This window comes from Primulina eburnea, chromosome 18, assembly GCF_022965805.1.
Source record: "Primulina eburnea isolate SZY01 chromosome 18, ASM2296580v1, whole genome shotgun sequence".
In the NCBI taxonomy this organism is placed as follows: domain Eukaryota; kingdom Viridiplantae; phylum Streptophyta; class Magnoliopsida; order Lamiales; family Gesneriaceae; genus Primulina; species Primulina eburnea.
The window spans coordinates 2,129,842-2,148,699 of NC_133118.1; the positions used below are offsets into that span (position 1 = coordinate 2,129,842).

The 18,858-nt window shown below is 33.7% G+C and overlaps 2 protein-coding genes across 2 annotated transcripts; both read right to left on the reverse strand.

Annotated features, from left to right (window-relative positions):
* Positions 1-10,721: 10,721 nt before the first annotated feature.
* On the reverse strand, positions 10,722-11,021 carry LOC140820167 (probable calcium-binding protein CML25). Its single transcript, XM_073180490.1, has one exon. The coding sequence runs from the start codon at positions 11,019-11,021 to the stop codon at positions 10,722-10,724; it is 300 nt and encodes a 99-aa protein (XP_073036591.1).
* An 885-nt stretch (positions 11,022-11,906) lies between these two features.
* Positions 11,907-17,331, reverse strand: LOC140819437 (mitogen-activated protein kinase homolog MMK1). The gene is made up of 6 exons (XM_073179527.1): positions 17,063-17,331; positions 16,839-16,968; positions 15,841-15,978; positions 13,385-13,717; positions 12,330-12,510; positions 11,907-12,236 (listed from the first exon to the last, which is right to left on the reverse strand). The coding sequence occupies exons 1-6, from the start codon at positions 17,266-17,268 to the stop codon at positions 12,061-12,063; spliced, it is 1,164 nt and encodes a 387-aa protein (XP_073035628.1). The 5' UTR covers positions 17,269-17,331; the 3' UTR covers positions 11,907-12,060.
* Between the last annotated feature and the right edge of the window lie 1,527 nt (positions 17,332-18,858).

An 18,858-nucleotide genomic window follows, 5' to 3' on the forward strand; every position in this document is an offset into this window, starting at 1 on the left:
AATACTAATATTTTAAGATGCACGTAATTTGAACTTTAAAACATAAACATGCTGAAATCATGATCTAATGCATAGTACATAGCATAACTCAAAACTTTAAAACTTACAGACTTGAGGTGTGACTTCGAGAGCTTCTTGCGACTGGCAGTAGGCATAACCCTTTACAAGAACACCGCTCTGATACCAACTGTAACGTACCGTACTTTTACTACTTGAAATTTGCGGAAAAATGAAAATTTCATTCAAATAAAACATCCGTACGGTAGTCACCCAACATTCATAAAATATCTTTAAAATAATCCATCATCAAATAAAAGTTTGCTAAAAGAACGCTGTCTCAAAACGTCTCACACTCAAATCATAACATCAGAGTATTTTAAAAGTTTGCATAAACATAAACTTGCGGTCCTCGGGTTTAGCCTGCCGCTCAGCCCAAGCCTGCCCCTTGGTCGCCACCTCCTAATTCCTGCTCATCGTACTCACCTGCATCGATCAAGTCTAGTGAGTCTAAAGACTCAACACGTATAAACTGGAAATAACGAATATTACATAATAAAATCGCATGCATCTTTAAAATAGGACATACATACTTTAAATTGAACTTGCATAAACTTCAACTTGAAATAAACTTGAACTTGAACATACATACATAACTAGACGTGCCATCATCATAAACTTTCATAAACATACTGCATACGTAAACATACATAACTTCATCATTTTTCGTAGAGGATGTTTCAAAGCAAGTGACCCATACATAATAAACGCCTGATCAGACACACCACAGTACTGGGCTGACAGGGACGTATCCACTGTCGCATACATGAGATCCCCGTTCATAATTTAACGGGCTGGTTGGTCCCCGTTCATAATTTAACGCTTTCCAACCACGATCTAACCCGTTCATAATTTAACGGGGCGGAGAGGTCCTCGGCCACGTTCACCGACTTCCAAACCCATTCATAATTTGGTCACAAGTCAATTAGCATACCTCAAAAACTTAAACATATTTTCTTTGCACGTCAAACATATTTACTTGGCGTTGAGGGATTCGTTGGGCTTCGATCGGGGCCGTTGCTTCACATACTGATCATGGATTGACATGCTTAACTTGCATACTTAGACGTAGGTAAATCATGCTCACTTACGAGTTCATTAAATTCTTAGGACGTTCTACAATTCCCCATGACTCGACTTTGTAAATCATTGTACTAACCCATGACGTCTAACCTCAAAGCATAATAAATTTTCCTTCCCCAAAAATGAAGGACACGGACCCCGTACCTACATCCGTATAGGGGTCCGTGTAGGCTCTGGACATTGACACCGAAGGAAAACAAAGGCACGGACCCCGTGTCAGGGTCCGGGTGAGGGTCCGTGTAGGTACTGTAAAAGGACTACTCGGGAAGGGAAGGGGCACGGACCCCGTGTATGGGTCCGGAACCAGGTCCGTGTACCTACTGTAAAGACGCACCAAGGGAAAACAAAGACACGGACCCCGTGCTCGGGTCCGTGTGGGGGTCCGTCTGCACACTGTACGAAGAAACCTGCGAGAAAACTTATGCACATGCCTACACACCCAAATTGACACTTGAACACGATGATTCAACACCTTAAGGACACCATAACATTGCATAAAACTTATATAAACACTTCAAGATACGACGTCCACCATGCTACCCAATACAGCGCTAATTGGCAATTGACATCAACCGAGTTCCTACGACTTTAAACTAATTCAAACACCTAACGACGTCCAACAAAACCTTGAGACCTACAACAAACCTCAATACTAACATACTCATATGCAGCGACGATCGCCCGTCGATTTCCAACGAAGCCTGCAACATAAAACTTCAAAAATACAATGGTACCAAACTTTTCTTAAAATTTCAGTTTGAGCAGTCACACGAAAAATATCATAACTCTCTCATTTTTCGTCCAAAAATCTAGAATTTTATGTCAAATCGAAGGTATCGAAAAGTTCTACGTTTTTTCCGTTGAAAGTATTCCCAAAATATGAACAGGAAAATCGCAGTTTTGACATGAACAGTAAAAACGAGTTTTAGATCTAAAAATTTTCCTTCGAGATTGATCCGATCCATGATCCGCTCAAACTACTATCATCATACATAACATTTACGCATAAAAACAACGCAATTCGATATATGACTTGATCGACACAGCAAGAACAGAATATACGTGCCTTTTTGATATTTAAAATACCGTAGCGACGACACCGAAGCGGAGATGGAGCGAGGCTAGATCGGGAACGAACGTGTCACCGTTTTTCCTTGAAAATAACCAACGAAAATCGCTGGGAATATTGAATAAAAGGGGCGGCTGCTGTTTTGCCAAGAACCCTAAGCTTTTTCTCTCAATAATACAAACTAGAATGGATTGAAGAGTGTGTGTTTTGTGCGTGTGATTACTGCGTGTAAAAGTGTGTTGGAGTGTGTTTTGAGCACTAATGTGTGTGTGAGTGTTAATAATTAAAAGTTGCTAATGACTAATTGACAACTTAATAAAAAATATACTAACTTTCCCTTACTTTAACACAACTCAAAAAAAATAAATAGTGCAAGTGCTAAACTTAAAAGTTTAAACGTCTTACCATTACTAAATAATTATCTTATATATTAAAATACTAACATCTCATAAAATACTAATTTTAAAAGTTTTAAACTCTTAAAATTGCTAAATAATGATTTAGGCTCAAAAATGCTAAAACTCACTAAATTATTTAAAAATGCCCCCAAACTCAACTTAAAATAAAATACCATCTTTAAAATTGCCAAAAATCATCACCGAGTCTTTTCCTCAATCCCGCTTCGAATAATCGCCTGAAACATGAAACTCAAAAGACATTTTAACGTGCATGACGTAACATAACTTAATTTAAAATAGTGCATTTAAATAAATTATGCATGACTAAACTCCTTTAAAATAAATTGAATGTTTTAATAATTTAAATAGATGCATGGGTTATACGTGTATTGAAATCGGGTTCTACACCCTTCATTAGTTATGTTATTAAAGAATATATAGGTTATACATACTTTTAGTCACAAGTAAAAATCAATCACGACTAAAAACAACATTTATTCTTATGAGTTATAGTTGATGATTGTCAAAAACTGAAAAATCATTCAACAATAAAATAAATATTTGGAAAATAAGATTACTGGATAAAAACAATGTAAAAACCGAAAAAACGTCTTGGAAGTAAACTAATAGCATGTCAGATTTTAGATGAGGATTTTAAATAACATAATAGATGTTAAATACGATCATATATATTTGATGAGTATACCAAAATGGTTATATGTATATTATAACAAACTATGACAAAGAGTTGTTAAGTTATCAAAATCAACTAAGAAGTATATTGCAAAGTGTTTCATGTGGATAAGATAACTTCTCCGATTCATATACCATCTATGGTCATGATTTTTGATTTTGTGGTTTGGTTTGTTTCGATTAATAAATATTATTAGCCATATTTTAATTCATTTAATTTATTTATTTATTTATATATATAAATATAGGAGTTTTAATTGTGAATTTTCTAATATACCCTTATTCATTTAAGTTAGCAAATTAAATCAATGGTTTTTTTAATGGGTTCTTTTAGTAATTCATTGTACATTTTAAATGCCTTTGGACATTAATGCATATTGAATTCATCAATTTACCAATGGTTTTTCTTTGTTGCTACTAAAATTGGTTGATAAAATGAGTTGATTTTTTCATGATTGCTAATGAATATTTAATGTTTTTATCTTATCTTTTATTTTACATATACATATATCACTTTTATAACAAGTTGATTTTTAAATATGAACTAAGAAGCGTCATATTTTTTATTGAAATATGTCATTTTATTTTTGTGACACTATTTTTTCCTTATATATATTTTTTAATGTTTGCGGGTGTTTTTATGCTTATTATTTTTATTTAACATTTATTGGAAATATTATATGCATAGAAAATTTAAATCATAATGTGTCTACATTATTGTGTCTACACGTGTTTGCAGATTTAGAATCAATGTTCATACACTACAAGAAAAATAGTAATAGACAACACACTTTTAACAACGGTTTTTGTTAAAACCGTTGTTAAAAAGCTTTTAACAACGGTTTTAGCGAAAACCGTTGTTAAAAATGTGTTTTTTAAGAAAAAGACAATGGTTTTTATAAAACCGTTGTCTTTGAGTGCAAAAGACAACGGTTTTTAGAGTCAAAGACAACGGTTTTATAAAACGTTGTCTTTGAGCGTTTTTTAGGGTCAAAAGACAACGGTTTTATAAACCGTTGTCTATTAGCGTTTTTTTTGGACATTCGACAACGGTTTTTATAAAACCGTTGTTTTTTGCACTAAAACCATTGTCTTTTGAGTACAAAAGACAACGGTTTTTATAGTCAAAGACAACGTTTTTATAAAACGTTGTCTTTCAGAGTTTTTTATGGTCAAAAGACAACGGTTTATAAAACCGTTGTCTATTAGCGTTTTTTTTAGACATTCGACCACGGTTTTAGAGAAAATTGTGGTGTTTTTGTGGCATATTTAGCGACGATTTTTTTCCCACCGTCGCTAACTTTAGCGACGGGTTTACATAAACCGTCGCCAAATTATAAATCGGCGACAGTTTATTTAGAACCGGCGCTAAATTGAAGAAAACTAACTTTAGCGACGGTTTTCTGAACACCGTTGCTAAATGTGGCGACAGTTAAATATATAAACCGTCGCTAAATTTCGCAACGAACTAGACTAAACTGTCGTCGATTTATAATTTTGCGACAGTTAAACATAAACCCGTCGCTATTTCTTCCACTTCACTTAAAATTTTTCTCACTTACACTATTTTATAACTTCACAACACTTAAAATTTTTATCTTTTATACGATTTTACAACTTCACAACACTTAAAATTTTTATCTCTTACAGGATTTTACCACTTTACAACACTTAAAATTTTTATCTGTACACGATTTTTTAACCATTTCAAAACAATTAAAATATTTATCTCTTAAACGATTTTATCAATTCATCTCTTTTAAATTTTTTTATCTCTTACACGATTGTACCAATTCAAAACACAGATTTATTAATTATTTTACGTAAAAGATTAGCGACGGAATGTATAAACTGTCGCTAAATAGAGACGGTTTTGCAAATGAATATCGTCGCTAAATTTAGCGACGAAATTTTGGAAACGGTCGCTAAATTTAGCGACGGCACTTTAATTAGTCGCTAATTAGCGACAGTTTGTATATGCTTTCCGTCGAAAATATCTTTAGAGACGGTTATTGGAACCGTCGCAAATTGTATTTTCAACAACACTTTTGCATTTGCGACGGTTTTAAGAACCGTCGCAAATTGTAACTACGACACCGTTTTCTTTGAGCGGACATTTAACAACACTGGCTTTAACAACAGTTTTAAAATGGCTACGACAACGGTTTTTAACCGTTGTCGTATGGCATTTTTCTTGTATTGATAGTGTGTTTTCCGTGAAATGGTTCAACTTTACCCGTATTTATAATAATAATTAATAATGTTGTCATAAAAAATAATACTTTTTCATTAGTAAATCAAATAGGATATTCGTCTTATAAAATGACTCGTGAGATTCTCTCACAAAATTTTGTGTGTTATCTTATTTATATATCTATTTTATTTAGCAAATTCACAATTGATATTTAATTTAATAAATGTTTAGTAGTGGTTTTATTTTAACATTATTATGATAATTTAGTTAATTGAGATAATTTTATTTGACAATATTTTGTCTATGTTTACTCCCTTTAAGTACATCGTGATTTTGGTTTTGATAAAATTCATTACTATGTTATTTTATTATTTTCCCATTGTGAATTATATTTAGATGAAAATTTATATTTTTTAATTTGAGAGAGCTGTCATTATGTTATAATCACGCGGATTGAAAGTGTCATATGAATAAGTGAATATATATGATTTATTATATATATATGTGTGTGTGTATTAATAAAATATAGTATTTTCAAGAATAGAAAATAACATACGAGAATTTCAAATAATGAAAATATTGAATTCTGATAAGGTTAAAATTTTGATTGAATTAGTAGAATTTTGGCCGTAGTTTTGAAATTTCGGCAATTTAATCTCTGCGAAAATGTTTTTTAGTTTCTGTTGCAATCTAAGAGTTGAACAAAGTCTTTGATTGTTGATCTGATTAGAAGGTTGAAAAAACTTCGTTGAGAGCAACTCCGCTAATCTCAAATTAGTTTGTTGTCCAGCATTCTTAAGTGCAAAGATAAATCAAATTTAAATATCTTATGAATTATTTTTAATCATTCGACGTCCGAAAAAATTTTGAAGGTCAATATAAAAATTTAAAACTTTCGCTGCGTCTTGGGTAATAGAAAATGATACACCACCATATCAAACATAATAGTAGAGTCCGATTCTCTTTTAATTATTGATATTTTAAATAGCTATGTTTCGGATTCTTCTAGTTTGAGTTTCATTCTGCCTCGACCACAGTCGACGAAACTTCTAAATGAATGAAACGTCCATTAAACAATCTTTTTATGAAGGAAGAGCTTAATCTCGATCATAATCAAACCAAATCTTCAGCTTATCTCAAAAGATACTGCAACATAATCTAAAAAAATTTAGAGTAGGTCTCTTATGATACGGTCTCACGAATCTTTTTCTGTGAGACAGGTCAACCCTATCGATATTTACAATAAAAAGTAATACTCTTAGCATAAAAATTAATACTTTTTCATGGATTATCCAAATATAATATATGTCTCACAAAATACAATCCGTGAGACTGTCTCACACAAGTTTTTGCCTTTTTTATTATCCAAAATATCATTAATCTTTAATATCTAATTCAACACATCTCTAACATCATAAATATTCTTTTGGGATATATTCTCTTACTTTTATCTCAAAGATAATATCAAATTCAAAAAAAAAAAAAAATCTAAACTAAACTAATTATCTATACGTTCCAAATTTTCATATTTATCCAATGTTTCCAAAAAATAATCATGAATATCTTCAAGATATCAAAAAATAATGTCAAATATTTTCAAAACTTGCAAACAATTATTTTGAATTTCTTGAACCAAATATATCACAAAAATAAATTCAACCGAAAATATCATTTACAATATGTTTTTAATAAATTTCCTAATTACCTTTTCTTTCAAGTATTGGTAGAATATTTGATTCTGAATTTTATATCACTAATTTTTAGATCAAATTTTATCTTTTTAAACATTAGTATTGATTTATGGGTAAATTAAAGAAAAATCATCAATTCGAGTTTCACTTTAGGATTTACTCTCTATGAAATAAAATTTTAGTACGAACTCCTCTTTTTTGACAAATAATCAAAAATATCCTTGATTTTATAACTAGATCAAAATGATATAAGAACCGAAGTAAAATGATTTTAAACATATAATGTTATTATTACTATTTAATTACATGTTTGAGAAAGAGATTTTCTCAAAAATTATGGATCCGGATATATATTCGAGATTAAATATTTACAACACTTATTCCAATACTTTAGAATATTTGCAAAAAGAACTAACCAAAGTTAGATACCGGGAACAAAGAACACATCAGAGTCCTAAGATAAACATATAATTCAAAGTAATAAGTTCCTAGAAATAGTATCGAATTCCTCTAAACTCTCCGGAGATCTTAGAGAGATCCAAAAGACGATACAAACTTATGGTAATCAGGTATACTATGTACCACATAAAATTGAGGAAATACTTGAAAAATAAGAAAAAATTCTAGGAACATTAAATGATACTCCAACAAGAATTTAAACTCTAGAACTATAACCAAGTTTTAATAAAGGATCTTGGAAAGAAGGTTATTACCTATTTTTGGTACTGAACCCTTACTAAATCAAAGAGAAGAGGCCAAAGTAATGCTAAAACTTTTAACCGATGAAGAAAAAATTACAAATTTGATTAAAAATGTCTCAGAAAAGAAATTAAGCAGATGACAACTATAGAAATGATTGGTCTTGAAGATCTTCAATACCTTGCAGAATCTTTATCTGAAGATTAATATAACAAGAGGTCAACCTCCCTCAACATCTTAGTCGCCTTCCCGTGAAACACCAAGAGAAAGTGTTGGATCTCATAATAAAAATATGGGAGGATCCAAACAGATTTCTAAGTAGGTGGAAAAGCGCATCTAGCGGGAACAAGGTCAATGAGAAATCAAATTTTCTTGCATCAAACACCATATGAGAAATCTATTTTAGAACCGGTACATTCTTATGGGGTTACGCTTAACTTTGATATACCGGATTTCAAAAACAGAGAAGATCTCATAGATAACTAGACATTGGCTGGGAGAATCGTAGCATACACACTTGATCTCAACAAAAAAAGATTAATGAAACTTTTATAAATGAGTTTGATGGGATTAGTTAAAATCGTCTGGGACATGATTTCGACAGAAACCAAAGAGACAGTCCTAGGCGGATAATGTCTTAATGAGGTAGCTAAGAGAATGACTATCCTATTTAAAGAATAATATATTGAGGTGGACTATTTTAACAGTCAAACATAGAAAAGAAAAAGAAATATACTCAAACTTTGTATAGTTTTGAATTACAAGATATATATTTGGTGGATGAATATAATATGTTATTCACTAAATATATATAATATTAAGGGGTTGAAGTAAATATAGCAATGCAACTTTTATTCATCAAATGCCAAGTTCCTAAATAAAAATACTAATTAGAGAATATGTCCCTGGAAATTCAAATACTTTGGCACGAATGGCCTCTTTTCTCAAAAGAAATTGACAGAATGACGTCATATGAAAGCATTACAAAAGAATTACAAATTACTAATGAGTATTAATAAGCATGCTCATATATGTCGTAAAGAAAATTATCTTCTAACAATCATTTGAAGTGAGCCACAAAGACAGAATAGGAACAGCTTTAGATGTCATCCTTAAGGCAGAAGGAGAAGAACTAGAAGTAGAACTTGGAAACCAAGAACAGTATGGTCTAGACAAAAAGTTAGATCTTACAAATCTGGGCAAAGAAGTAGACCATCCCAAGCATCGAACTCATCTTGAAGCACGGGGCATACGCTAACAAATAAAACTTTTAGAATAGCACAAACCCGAGCTATGAAAGTTTTAAATATTGTAATTGCAAGGCATGTGGAGCAAGATATCATATTTCGACCAACTGTCCAAAAAATAATAGAAAGGGAATAAAATACTTCGAACCAAATCCGGATAGTGAAGAAGTTGTTTATTACCAAGACCTAGTTCAAGTATATCAGTTTGAAGATATTTCTTCATACAAGAGTATATGATGAGACATGATGCTCATATTCCCTCTTTCCCATAGTCAAACTTTCCATGAAATCGAGGACCTAATGGTCAGACTATCCAAGGCCCTCCCTGAGCTATAGTGTATGCCATGAATGATGATCACACAAAAGAAGCTCTTTTTTGTATTATTGTAGGCATCTCCATGCTTTGGAAAAATTGCAACCAATATGTGAATCTCAAATTTCAGTTTTAGCCATACATCTTCCGATTTTTGGTAATTTTAGTCATTTTTTATTGGGAATACTGATATGACACTCTCCACATTAGTGCCACATCAACGGAAAACAAAGATAATGGATTAAAACTAAAATTTGACAACATAAATGTCTAAAATCACAAAAATAAACATACAATACGAATGAAATAATTTCCCGCATATACTTTGCAACTAGTGATTGACTCGTAAATATTGTGTGTGTTGCATATGATGCATTGCGATCTTAGAAAAATCAACAATACACTATTCTATTCAAATAGCTAGTGATTTATGAAATGTTTCATAATCTAGCTGTTAGCTCTCATCATATATATCACACGATCACTTTATATATATATATATATATATATATATATATGTATATGTATATATAAACACGATCGAATAGCACGAGATCCAAGTCTCGTGGACAAGAAGGTCCGAGGGAGCTAGTTTGTCCCCTTTGCTGCGCATCGCTGCCTTGACATTCTCTAGCTTCGTCTCCGACTCTACGTGTAGAGTCTAGTTCTTGAGCGTTGATGGATCCATCATGGTCCCAATCCGCAACTACATGTCGAGTCTAGTTCTTGAGCGTTAACGGATCCATCGTGGTCCCAATCCGCAACACGGAAGGCTTGCATGAGGCTCAAGGAATGCTCTACTTGCTGGATTTGTCTGTTGTAGGAAAGGCCTGAATAGGCATAAGTACCGGGCAGGATTAGATGACTGGATTTGTCACATATTATCCCCTTCATTAAAAAAAATATATAATTCAAATATCTCTACACGACATTATTTGTAATTCTAAAAATTTTTTTTATTTTTTTTGATGGAGAAGGTAATATGTCATATATGTTAAAAGTTAAATTATTTTCATATTTATTTAGAGTATTTGTAATAGTGATAAACGAGACATTTTTATGTTTTACTCGGAAACTAAAACATAGGAAATTTAATCATAAATTATCAATGTTACATGTACTTATTAGAGATTCACACCCTTATAAAAAGAGGATAACACCAACCACATACTGGATTATTTATATATACTTATCATATATATATATATATATATATATATATATATATATATATATATATATATATATATATATATATAAGAGAAGATGAGTAAATTTCAAACAAGTGCATTCACAATCAATTCCAAATCTTGAAAACTTATAGTTCCATTCCCATCTCCACCTAGTGAAGCCACAATATCTTCACAATCATCCAAAGACAACTCAATCCCAACATTCTCTATGACTTCACAAAGCTCTTCCCCTGACACCAAATCATCCCCTTTCAAATTCAGTTCTTGCAAACCACTTTTAAGCGCGCTCGCGAAATCGCCAAATCCCAGGTTTTGCACGTTCAAATCGAGGAACTCCGATAAACTCAATAGCCCATCTTCGTTTGTGTCCCCCTTCTGCATCATGTCGTCGATATACTGTTCACTTAGGTCGTAGCCAAGTGATCCCATGATCCCGTTCAGTTCTTGAACGTCTATCGAACCATCATTGTCTGAGTCGAAGGCATGGAAGGCTTCTACTAGCCTCAAGGCTTGTGTTAGTGGCTCGATCTCGGTGAGGATGGAGTGAGCCATGGAGGAATGAGGTTGAGTCCTACAAGTCATCATGGAGTTATATAGTGTGGAATATCAATGTTGCGTGGTGGTGGTCACTGTCAAGCTTGTCTTGTGTGCTTCAATAATGGTAGAGCTTTGATTCTTATGCTTCGAATAGAATTTTGATTATCCATAATCCTTTCCAAAGGTTTATTGTTCCTTTATTCGTACGAGTGGATATGAGTCTATTCCATGGTAGCATACTTGAGATTTTTATTTATTTTTTTTCGATTTTATAATTAAGAGTGAGGATGTTTATAACAGGTTTCGAACCCGAGATTTCCTCGTGTACCACTTAGGTTTCGAACCCGAGTGAGGATGTTTATAACAGGTTTCGAACCCGAGACTTCCTCGTATACCACTTAGGTTTCGAACCCGAGTGAGGATGTTTATAACAGGTTTCGAACCCGAGACTTCCTCGTATACCACTTAGGTCAAGTGGCCTGTGGCAGCATACTTGAGATGTAGACATAGTGGAAAAGAAAATAACATTTGACTGGTTACTTAATATGTTCTATGTTATTTATATAACATTTCTAAAATAAATAATGTAATCATTCAGACACCAATTGAGGCTTGTTTACCAGACACTACTATGTCGAAAGACAATTAAATCCACCTTTCAAATAATTACATGATCACATATTGGAGCCTGGTAAGCTTACACAAAATTAAGGAAAAAAAAAAAGAAATAAATCCAGTAACAACAAATTCATAACTCACCAAATGTATTCTAAAATCGAATCCATCCAAGTTTTTGTTCAATAGATATATACATAGATCGATCAAAGATCAAATCAAACATTGAAACTTGACCAAATACAGTTGTTTAGCACCGAATGGCAACTATTCACATACGCTGATATTCGGGATTGAATGCAAGAGCCTCCATGTAAATCAGCTCCTTCATCTGTTCTTCGGTCAGAGCGTGCTGCTCAAAGTCGAAGCTAAAAGGTGTCGTGCAAATAGGCTCGTCACTCATATCATGTAGTGAGTTCAGATACGGATGTGCCAATGCATCTTCAACTGATATGGACATGTGACAAGCACACAAATTTCTAAGATGATGAGAACAGTTTGAATTCAATAAATCGAATAAGGTAGGACAAAGTTCCTTACCTGTAATCCTTTGTCTAGGATCGAAGGTCAGCATCTTCTCAACAAGATCAATAGCGAGAGGGTGGACACGAGGAAACTTTTCGGAGAATGACTGACGACGATAAGGAGGGAGTTGCTGGATGTATCTTTTAGCATTTTCATTCAGACACCCCGTTTCAGATTCTGATGGGGTACCGATCAACTGCAAAGCAAGGAAGAACCTTATTCACGAGTAAGCACGGTTCTATGAGTTCAGTCAATTGCATAAGCATTACGTAAGTCGAGACAGTGTGGACAGCAAAATAGTTTCACGCATGCTCCAAATGTGATAAGCAGGATATTATCTCTGTTTATTTTTATGGTATATGTGGACAAACAATGTTCCTTTAGTAGGAACCATATAATTTCCAAAACTAATACTGTTTAACGTACATCACATCACGAACAAACTATTCCTGATATCAGAAAACCAAGTAATTCAACTCATGCGATATTTTTTACTAGTTAAAACCATCCAAATCAACTTGGATTTTGGAAGCTGCATGATGCATGAGTACAAAAAGATATATTTAAAAATCATGTTCCTTTCATAAAGTAACTACATAATTTCCAAAAGTAATCATGTTTAGTGTATCACAAACCATTCAAAGGCTATTCCTGATACCCGATAACCAAGTATTTAACTCACACGAAATTATTTGCTAGTCAAAAACCATCCATTCAAATGGGTTTTTGGAAGCTGCATAATGCATCCGTGCAAAAGCTTATGCTACCTGTATTTTCTTAAATGAAAGTATCATGTAATCTCATCAAAAAAAAAAAAAGTATCATGCAATTATCTCTTATAGTAGAGATTCTTCAATCGAAAGAATGAGAAATTCTGGCTCAGGAAAGTCTACATTCACAAGTACAAAGAGAGGAATACAATTTCGTGAGATTTCGTTATTATGTATTTAACAGTGAATTCAAGATGTAAAACTAAATCAACATAATCAAACACGTGTTCATGACAATAAAAATTCTGAGAATTCATACAAACTTTGATATTCAAATGGAATTTCCAAAAGAAAATATACCTCCAAAAGTAGCCGTAACTGATGCACGTGATCTCTACCTGGAAATAAGGGCTTACGATCCATTAACTCCATGAAAATGCAGCCCACCGACCATACATCAATAGCTGCAGTATAATCAGATGAATTCAGTAAAAGTTCAGGAGGCCGATACCACCTTGTCACAACATATTCAGTCATAAAATCTGTTTCAGATGTGACACGTGCCAGTCCAAAATCGCATATTTTTAGGTCACAATTTGCATTCAGGAGAAGATTGCTAGGCTTCAAATCCCTGTGCAGAACATTCGCTGAATGAATGTATTTTAACCCACGGAGGATTTGATACAAGAAATACTGCACCAAAACAAGAAAATAACTATTTTATATAAAAAAAATACTAATAACAAACAATACATGATTCCACGAACAGCAGAATTTTTTTAATACAAAAGTAAAGGTATGTTGAAGTTATTAAATGTTAAAGAACAAGGAAAAAGACGGAATAAAATCTACTTCAAGAAAACGTTAATACTTGACAATTTGAACTCAGATAACTAAAATAACAAAAATGTAGTATACATCAACCAAGACCGAGTGTTTAGAGGTTCTCATGAACATTGGGGGTTATTCTGTTTCATTTTTTTATAGGGAGGGGGAGGGGTTGTCATGGGCTCCTCAGCCCAACCCAAGATTTGTCTATGGGAAATCCAAATAAAATAGGATTCTAAGCTAATTGATATCTTTTACTGAATTATTATATTTTATTCTAGTTTCGTATGAATAAATGAAATATGAGACATAGGACAGTGAGTTAGGATATGATGATCTTTTTACTAGGATATGATCATCTTTATTTTAAATAATTTCACTCTCCTATATATTGGGGGAATGAACCAATAAAGGATATCTCATAATCTTGTGTTGTTATATCTAAGATTCTGTCCCAATGAACCATAAAACCAAGAGATTAAGAGGTTATCTCTAACGAGCCTCAAATTTGAAACATTGTTAATTATGATTAGCCCATAAATCGCCCCATAATGCAATTCATAACTCGGGACCATAACAAATTGGTACCAGAACAAGCCGTCATAGGAGAAATCCACGTTTTTCAACAAAATTTTGAAGCCTTTGTGGCAAGGTATCAGGAGTACAAGGCAGTTGCTGAGAACCGGCAGCAAGCTCTTCTGGATAAGTTGGAGAGATTTCCAAATGTCTGTCACTGTCTATCGCTTGCTGCGACCAACCAAAAGCATAGGCAAGCAAGGATGACGGTAGCTGTATGAAATGTATGCATGGCCAGCGAACCAAAGGGCTGTGTGGCAGTGAGCCAGCATATGGCAGCACATTTGTGCCCAAACCAAACACTCCAAATGGGATTTTCCAAGGCACGATGGGTGTCAGATCCACTAAGATGACTAAACCGATGTGAACATTTCTTTCAGCATCAAAAAATACTGGAAAAAGAAAAGCGAGGAATGGCTTCATTTTATCTTGAGAGTGGTGTTCAACTCCGGTTTTTTAAGTTGAAACGAGATCATCTAAGACTACAGTGATAGGAATTTAAGAACTACTGCCACCTGTGCTTAATCCTTTAAACACTCCAACAGAAACGACCATTCTTGAAGAGATCCAAGTGCCTCCTTGCGTGGACAGAGGCTGCATACCCTTCCTTCATTGTTGAGGACAACCATGATCTCAAAGGGGAGAGTAATGTCATGGGATCCTCTGCCCAACCCAAGAAGATTTGTCTATGGGAAATCCAAATAGAATAGGATTCTAGCTAATTAATATCTTTTGTTTAATTATTACTTTTAATAGTTTAGTTTGGACAATGAGACAATTCTCATAGGATTGTGAGTTAGGATACACTTATCTTTTAGGATTATGATCTTTTTATTTTATGATTATACTTATTTTAAATCATTGTAATCTCTGATATGTTGTGGAAACTAATCAAAAAGGATGTCAGAAAAATTATTCATGATCTTGCATTATGAGATCTAAGGTTCTTTCCCAACGAACCTTAGAACCAAGAGATCAAGAGGTTCTTTCTAACGAGCCTCAATTTAAAACCTCATGAATTATGATCAGCCCATAAATCGCCCCATAACACGATCCATAACAGGCTGGAGTTTTGTTCTATTTATGGAAGAAAAGTCATGAAAGGAATGAGCTCGACTTGTTCAATATTTGATAACACGTGAAACTTTCAATTTTACCGATTTTCATTTCCTGTGGTGATGGCTACCAACAAGAAAAAAAATGGATCAACTGTTAAACTATCAGCCAATTTCCGAACTTTCTCCTCATCCAACTACTTTTTTTTCCAACTTTTTCACGTGACCCTTGCCATTTCTTTCTCGCCAAAAGGATGTATCATGTTTTTCGCCAGGAAACACGGGGGTGCACGCCATAAAGCCAAGATGCACAGTCTTAATTTAATGTAAATTTTAAATTAAAATATGTATAACAACCTGGCAATGCTCCTCTGACAACCCTTGATTAGAACGGATAATTTGATGGAGATCGGTGTCCATAAGTTCATATGCAATGTATACATCATTAAATGCCTCTCTCTGAGGGGGTGGAATTATATCTCTGATAGCAACCACCTGCAAAAATAGAATGCGTTGAGAATGACTAAATGTACTAAATTACTAGCGAAAAGAATGCCAGTGTGTTTCTTTTTGCACCACAAAAGTCACTTATTCTGGTTAGTTAATAAAGTAGCCGGAGATCTGAATTTAGTGACTAAACACACTTGATGTTGTGTATTATACTATGATCATATATGAGAGTGAAATGCTATGTGCTAACAACATGGTCCAGGAGCCAAAAAATAGAGAAACGAAAAAATTGCAGAACCGCTTAAGCAAGCAGCATCTTAATAGGCTGTTTCAGAGTAGGAAATGACATTCTCCACCTGAAAGCTGCTTTCTAATGCACATGTGTTCCTTGATGACTAGAGTTCTCTAGGTCAAATTGGCAGGCAGCAGCACAGCATGAGAAAACACATTCATCATTCAGAACTGTGTTCTGATATAGAGGTGTACATAGTTAAAGCACCAAAATTACACACCCAACATTGGATAAAAAGTTAAAAAGATGTTCTTTTTTAAGATAATTCCAAGATATCCCGGAAATTTGGTGTCATTCTATCTCATTTCCTCAAAAGATCTATAGGGCTCTAGTATGCTTTGGTTCGGCCAAGGCTGTTCACACCAATCTTCAAATTCACACATGAAACCTTAAGACCAAGATTCATACCAACCTAAGAAACGCGATATAGTTTCTCTGACTTGTTCGATTACATTATTTGATAACAAATTAACCACCCCGCAAAATATAAAACTGAATCACCCTTTCTCAATGGAATTTCCTTAATTATTTGGCAAAAAAAAAGTTGGTTCTAAGCTGCGTCTGATGCCCACCAGAATACACATACAATCAGCACAAATATTAATTCACTAACGTTTTCATGATCCATATGACGAAGCAGCTTTATCTCACGCAGAGTCCTCTTCGCATCAATTTTATTGTCGAAGGCATTAGCCACCTTCTTTATCGCCACATGCTCATTAGTCTCCGAATTCAATGCCGAGCTTTTCAACAAAAATCAAATCAATCAGTTCAAATCAGTAATCAAATGCAATGAGAAAAAAAAAAACACAGGCGAAAAGATACAAATCTTGATACCAGACGATGCCGTATGCGCCTTTACCGATGGGCATGATTGGGGGTTTGTACTTAGATGTGACCTCGAAGATGTTGCCGAATATGTTGTATTGGATAAATCTTCCGCCGTGGCTCAAAGTCGCTGGGATATGATCGATCGGCTGCGGCGGCGGAGGTGGCTCCGCCTCCGACATCACGGCGTCCCCCGGCTGAGCTCCGCCATCCATCTCCGTCGGCTCTTATTTGCCAGTTGACAAAATGAAATAAAATTCAAACTCGGTCATTTATTATTATTATCTATCGGCTTTTTCAGTCGCCTACGGTCGGCAGGGTATTAATTATTAAATAATCCATATATAATATGATTTTTTTCTATAAAATATAAAATTTAGAATAAAAATTTCCTTTAAAGAATCATATTTAAATTTTTATTTTACTACCAAATTTTCTCACATATTTTTTGATAGGTAAATAAATTTTATTAATAATCAATTCAAAGTACACATATGTTGGACATATATAAGATAAACAGATATTTTTCAAATATCCATTTTTGTTACACGGATCAATTCGACATAAAGTAAAAATAGTATTACAGGCATAAAAAGTAATAGTTTTCATGAATCGGGTCGGGTTATAAATATGAATAAAAAATTGAAATCTAAGACCGTCTCACATGAGTTTTTGTGTTCTAAAAAATATCGAATGCGACTTTTCATATAATTGATAGATACGCGTAGATGAATTCAGGGCCGTGCTTATTAAGAGGCAAATGAGTCCAACGACTCAGGCCCAATGCTTTTTTAGAGCCCAAATTTTTTAAAAAAAAATTATTATTTATAATATTAATTACTAAATAGCTCAAAACCAAGTGGAACTTGCTTATCTTGTTATCGATTTATTTCATAATCTTCCCAAATATTCATCTGCAGACAAGTCTTAATCGACTCCAGTCGGAGCGTCTTCTCTAGGTTTGATTGAAAGACCCGTGAGGAGCTGTAAGTCTATTTTTTTGTATTTGCTTTGTTCGGGCTTCTATTTTTTTATTGTAGTTTTTTACTTTCTTCGGGGTTTTATGTGGTATCTATAATCTACGATTTTTCACTGAAATTTCGGTGGATGTAATGCTTATCCGGCTTTCAAATGCTCATATTGCTTATAAAATCTTGTTGACTGTCCCGGATACAATAGCAAGTGCAGAGCGAAGTTTCTCAAATATAAAGATCATCAAAACTTTTCTCCGATCAATCATGTCACGAGAAAGATTGGTTATGTTATCGATTGAGAAAGAAATTACCGAACAACTTGATTAGTATTTTTAGCTCTAAAACTGTTAGGCGGGTTGTTTTTTAGTGATCATTTTGGACATATTTGATATTTTTATTCCTTTAGTTTTTTATATTGTCTTTGACGTATTAATTTAATTTGAAAAATTGCTATGGAACTAAAAAAAATATGAACACACGTTATGATTCAGAGGCCTCTTTTTAAAAGTTAGACTCAGGCCCAAATATTGTTAGGATCGGCCCTGGATGAATTGTCCTAAATACATAAGAGTAGGTCTCATGTGAGACCGTCTCACGGATCTTAATTGCGAGACGGGTCAACCCTACCCATATTCATAATATAAAGTAATACTTTTAGCATAAAAATTAATACTTTTTCATGGTTGACCCAAATAAGAGATCCGTCTCACAAATATGACCCGTGAGACCGTCTCACACAAGTTTTTGCCAATACATAATCAATATATGTCATCATATATTTCGTGCATGCATTCCATCTACTTGTGGATTTCTAGCAACTGTTTGAGTCTA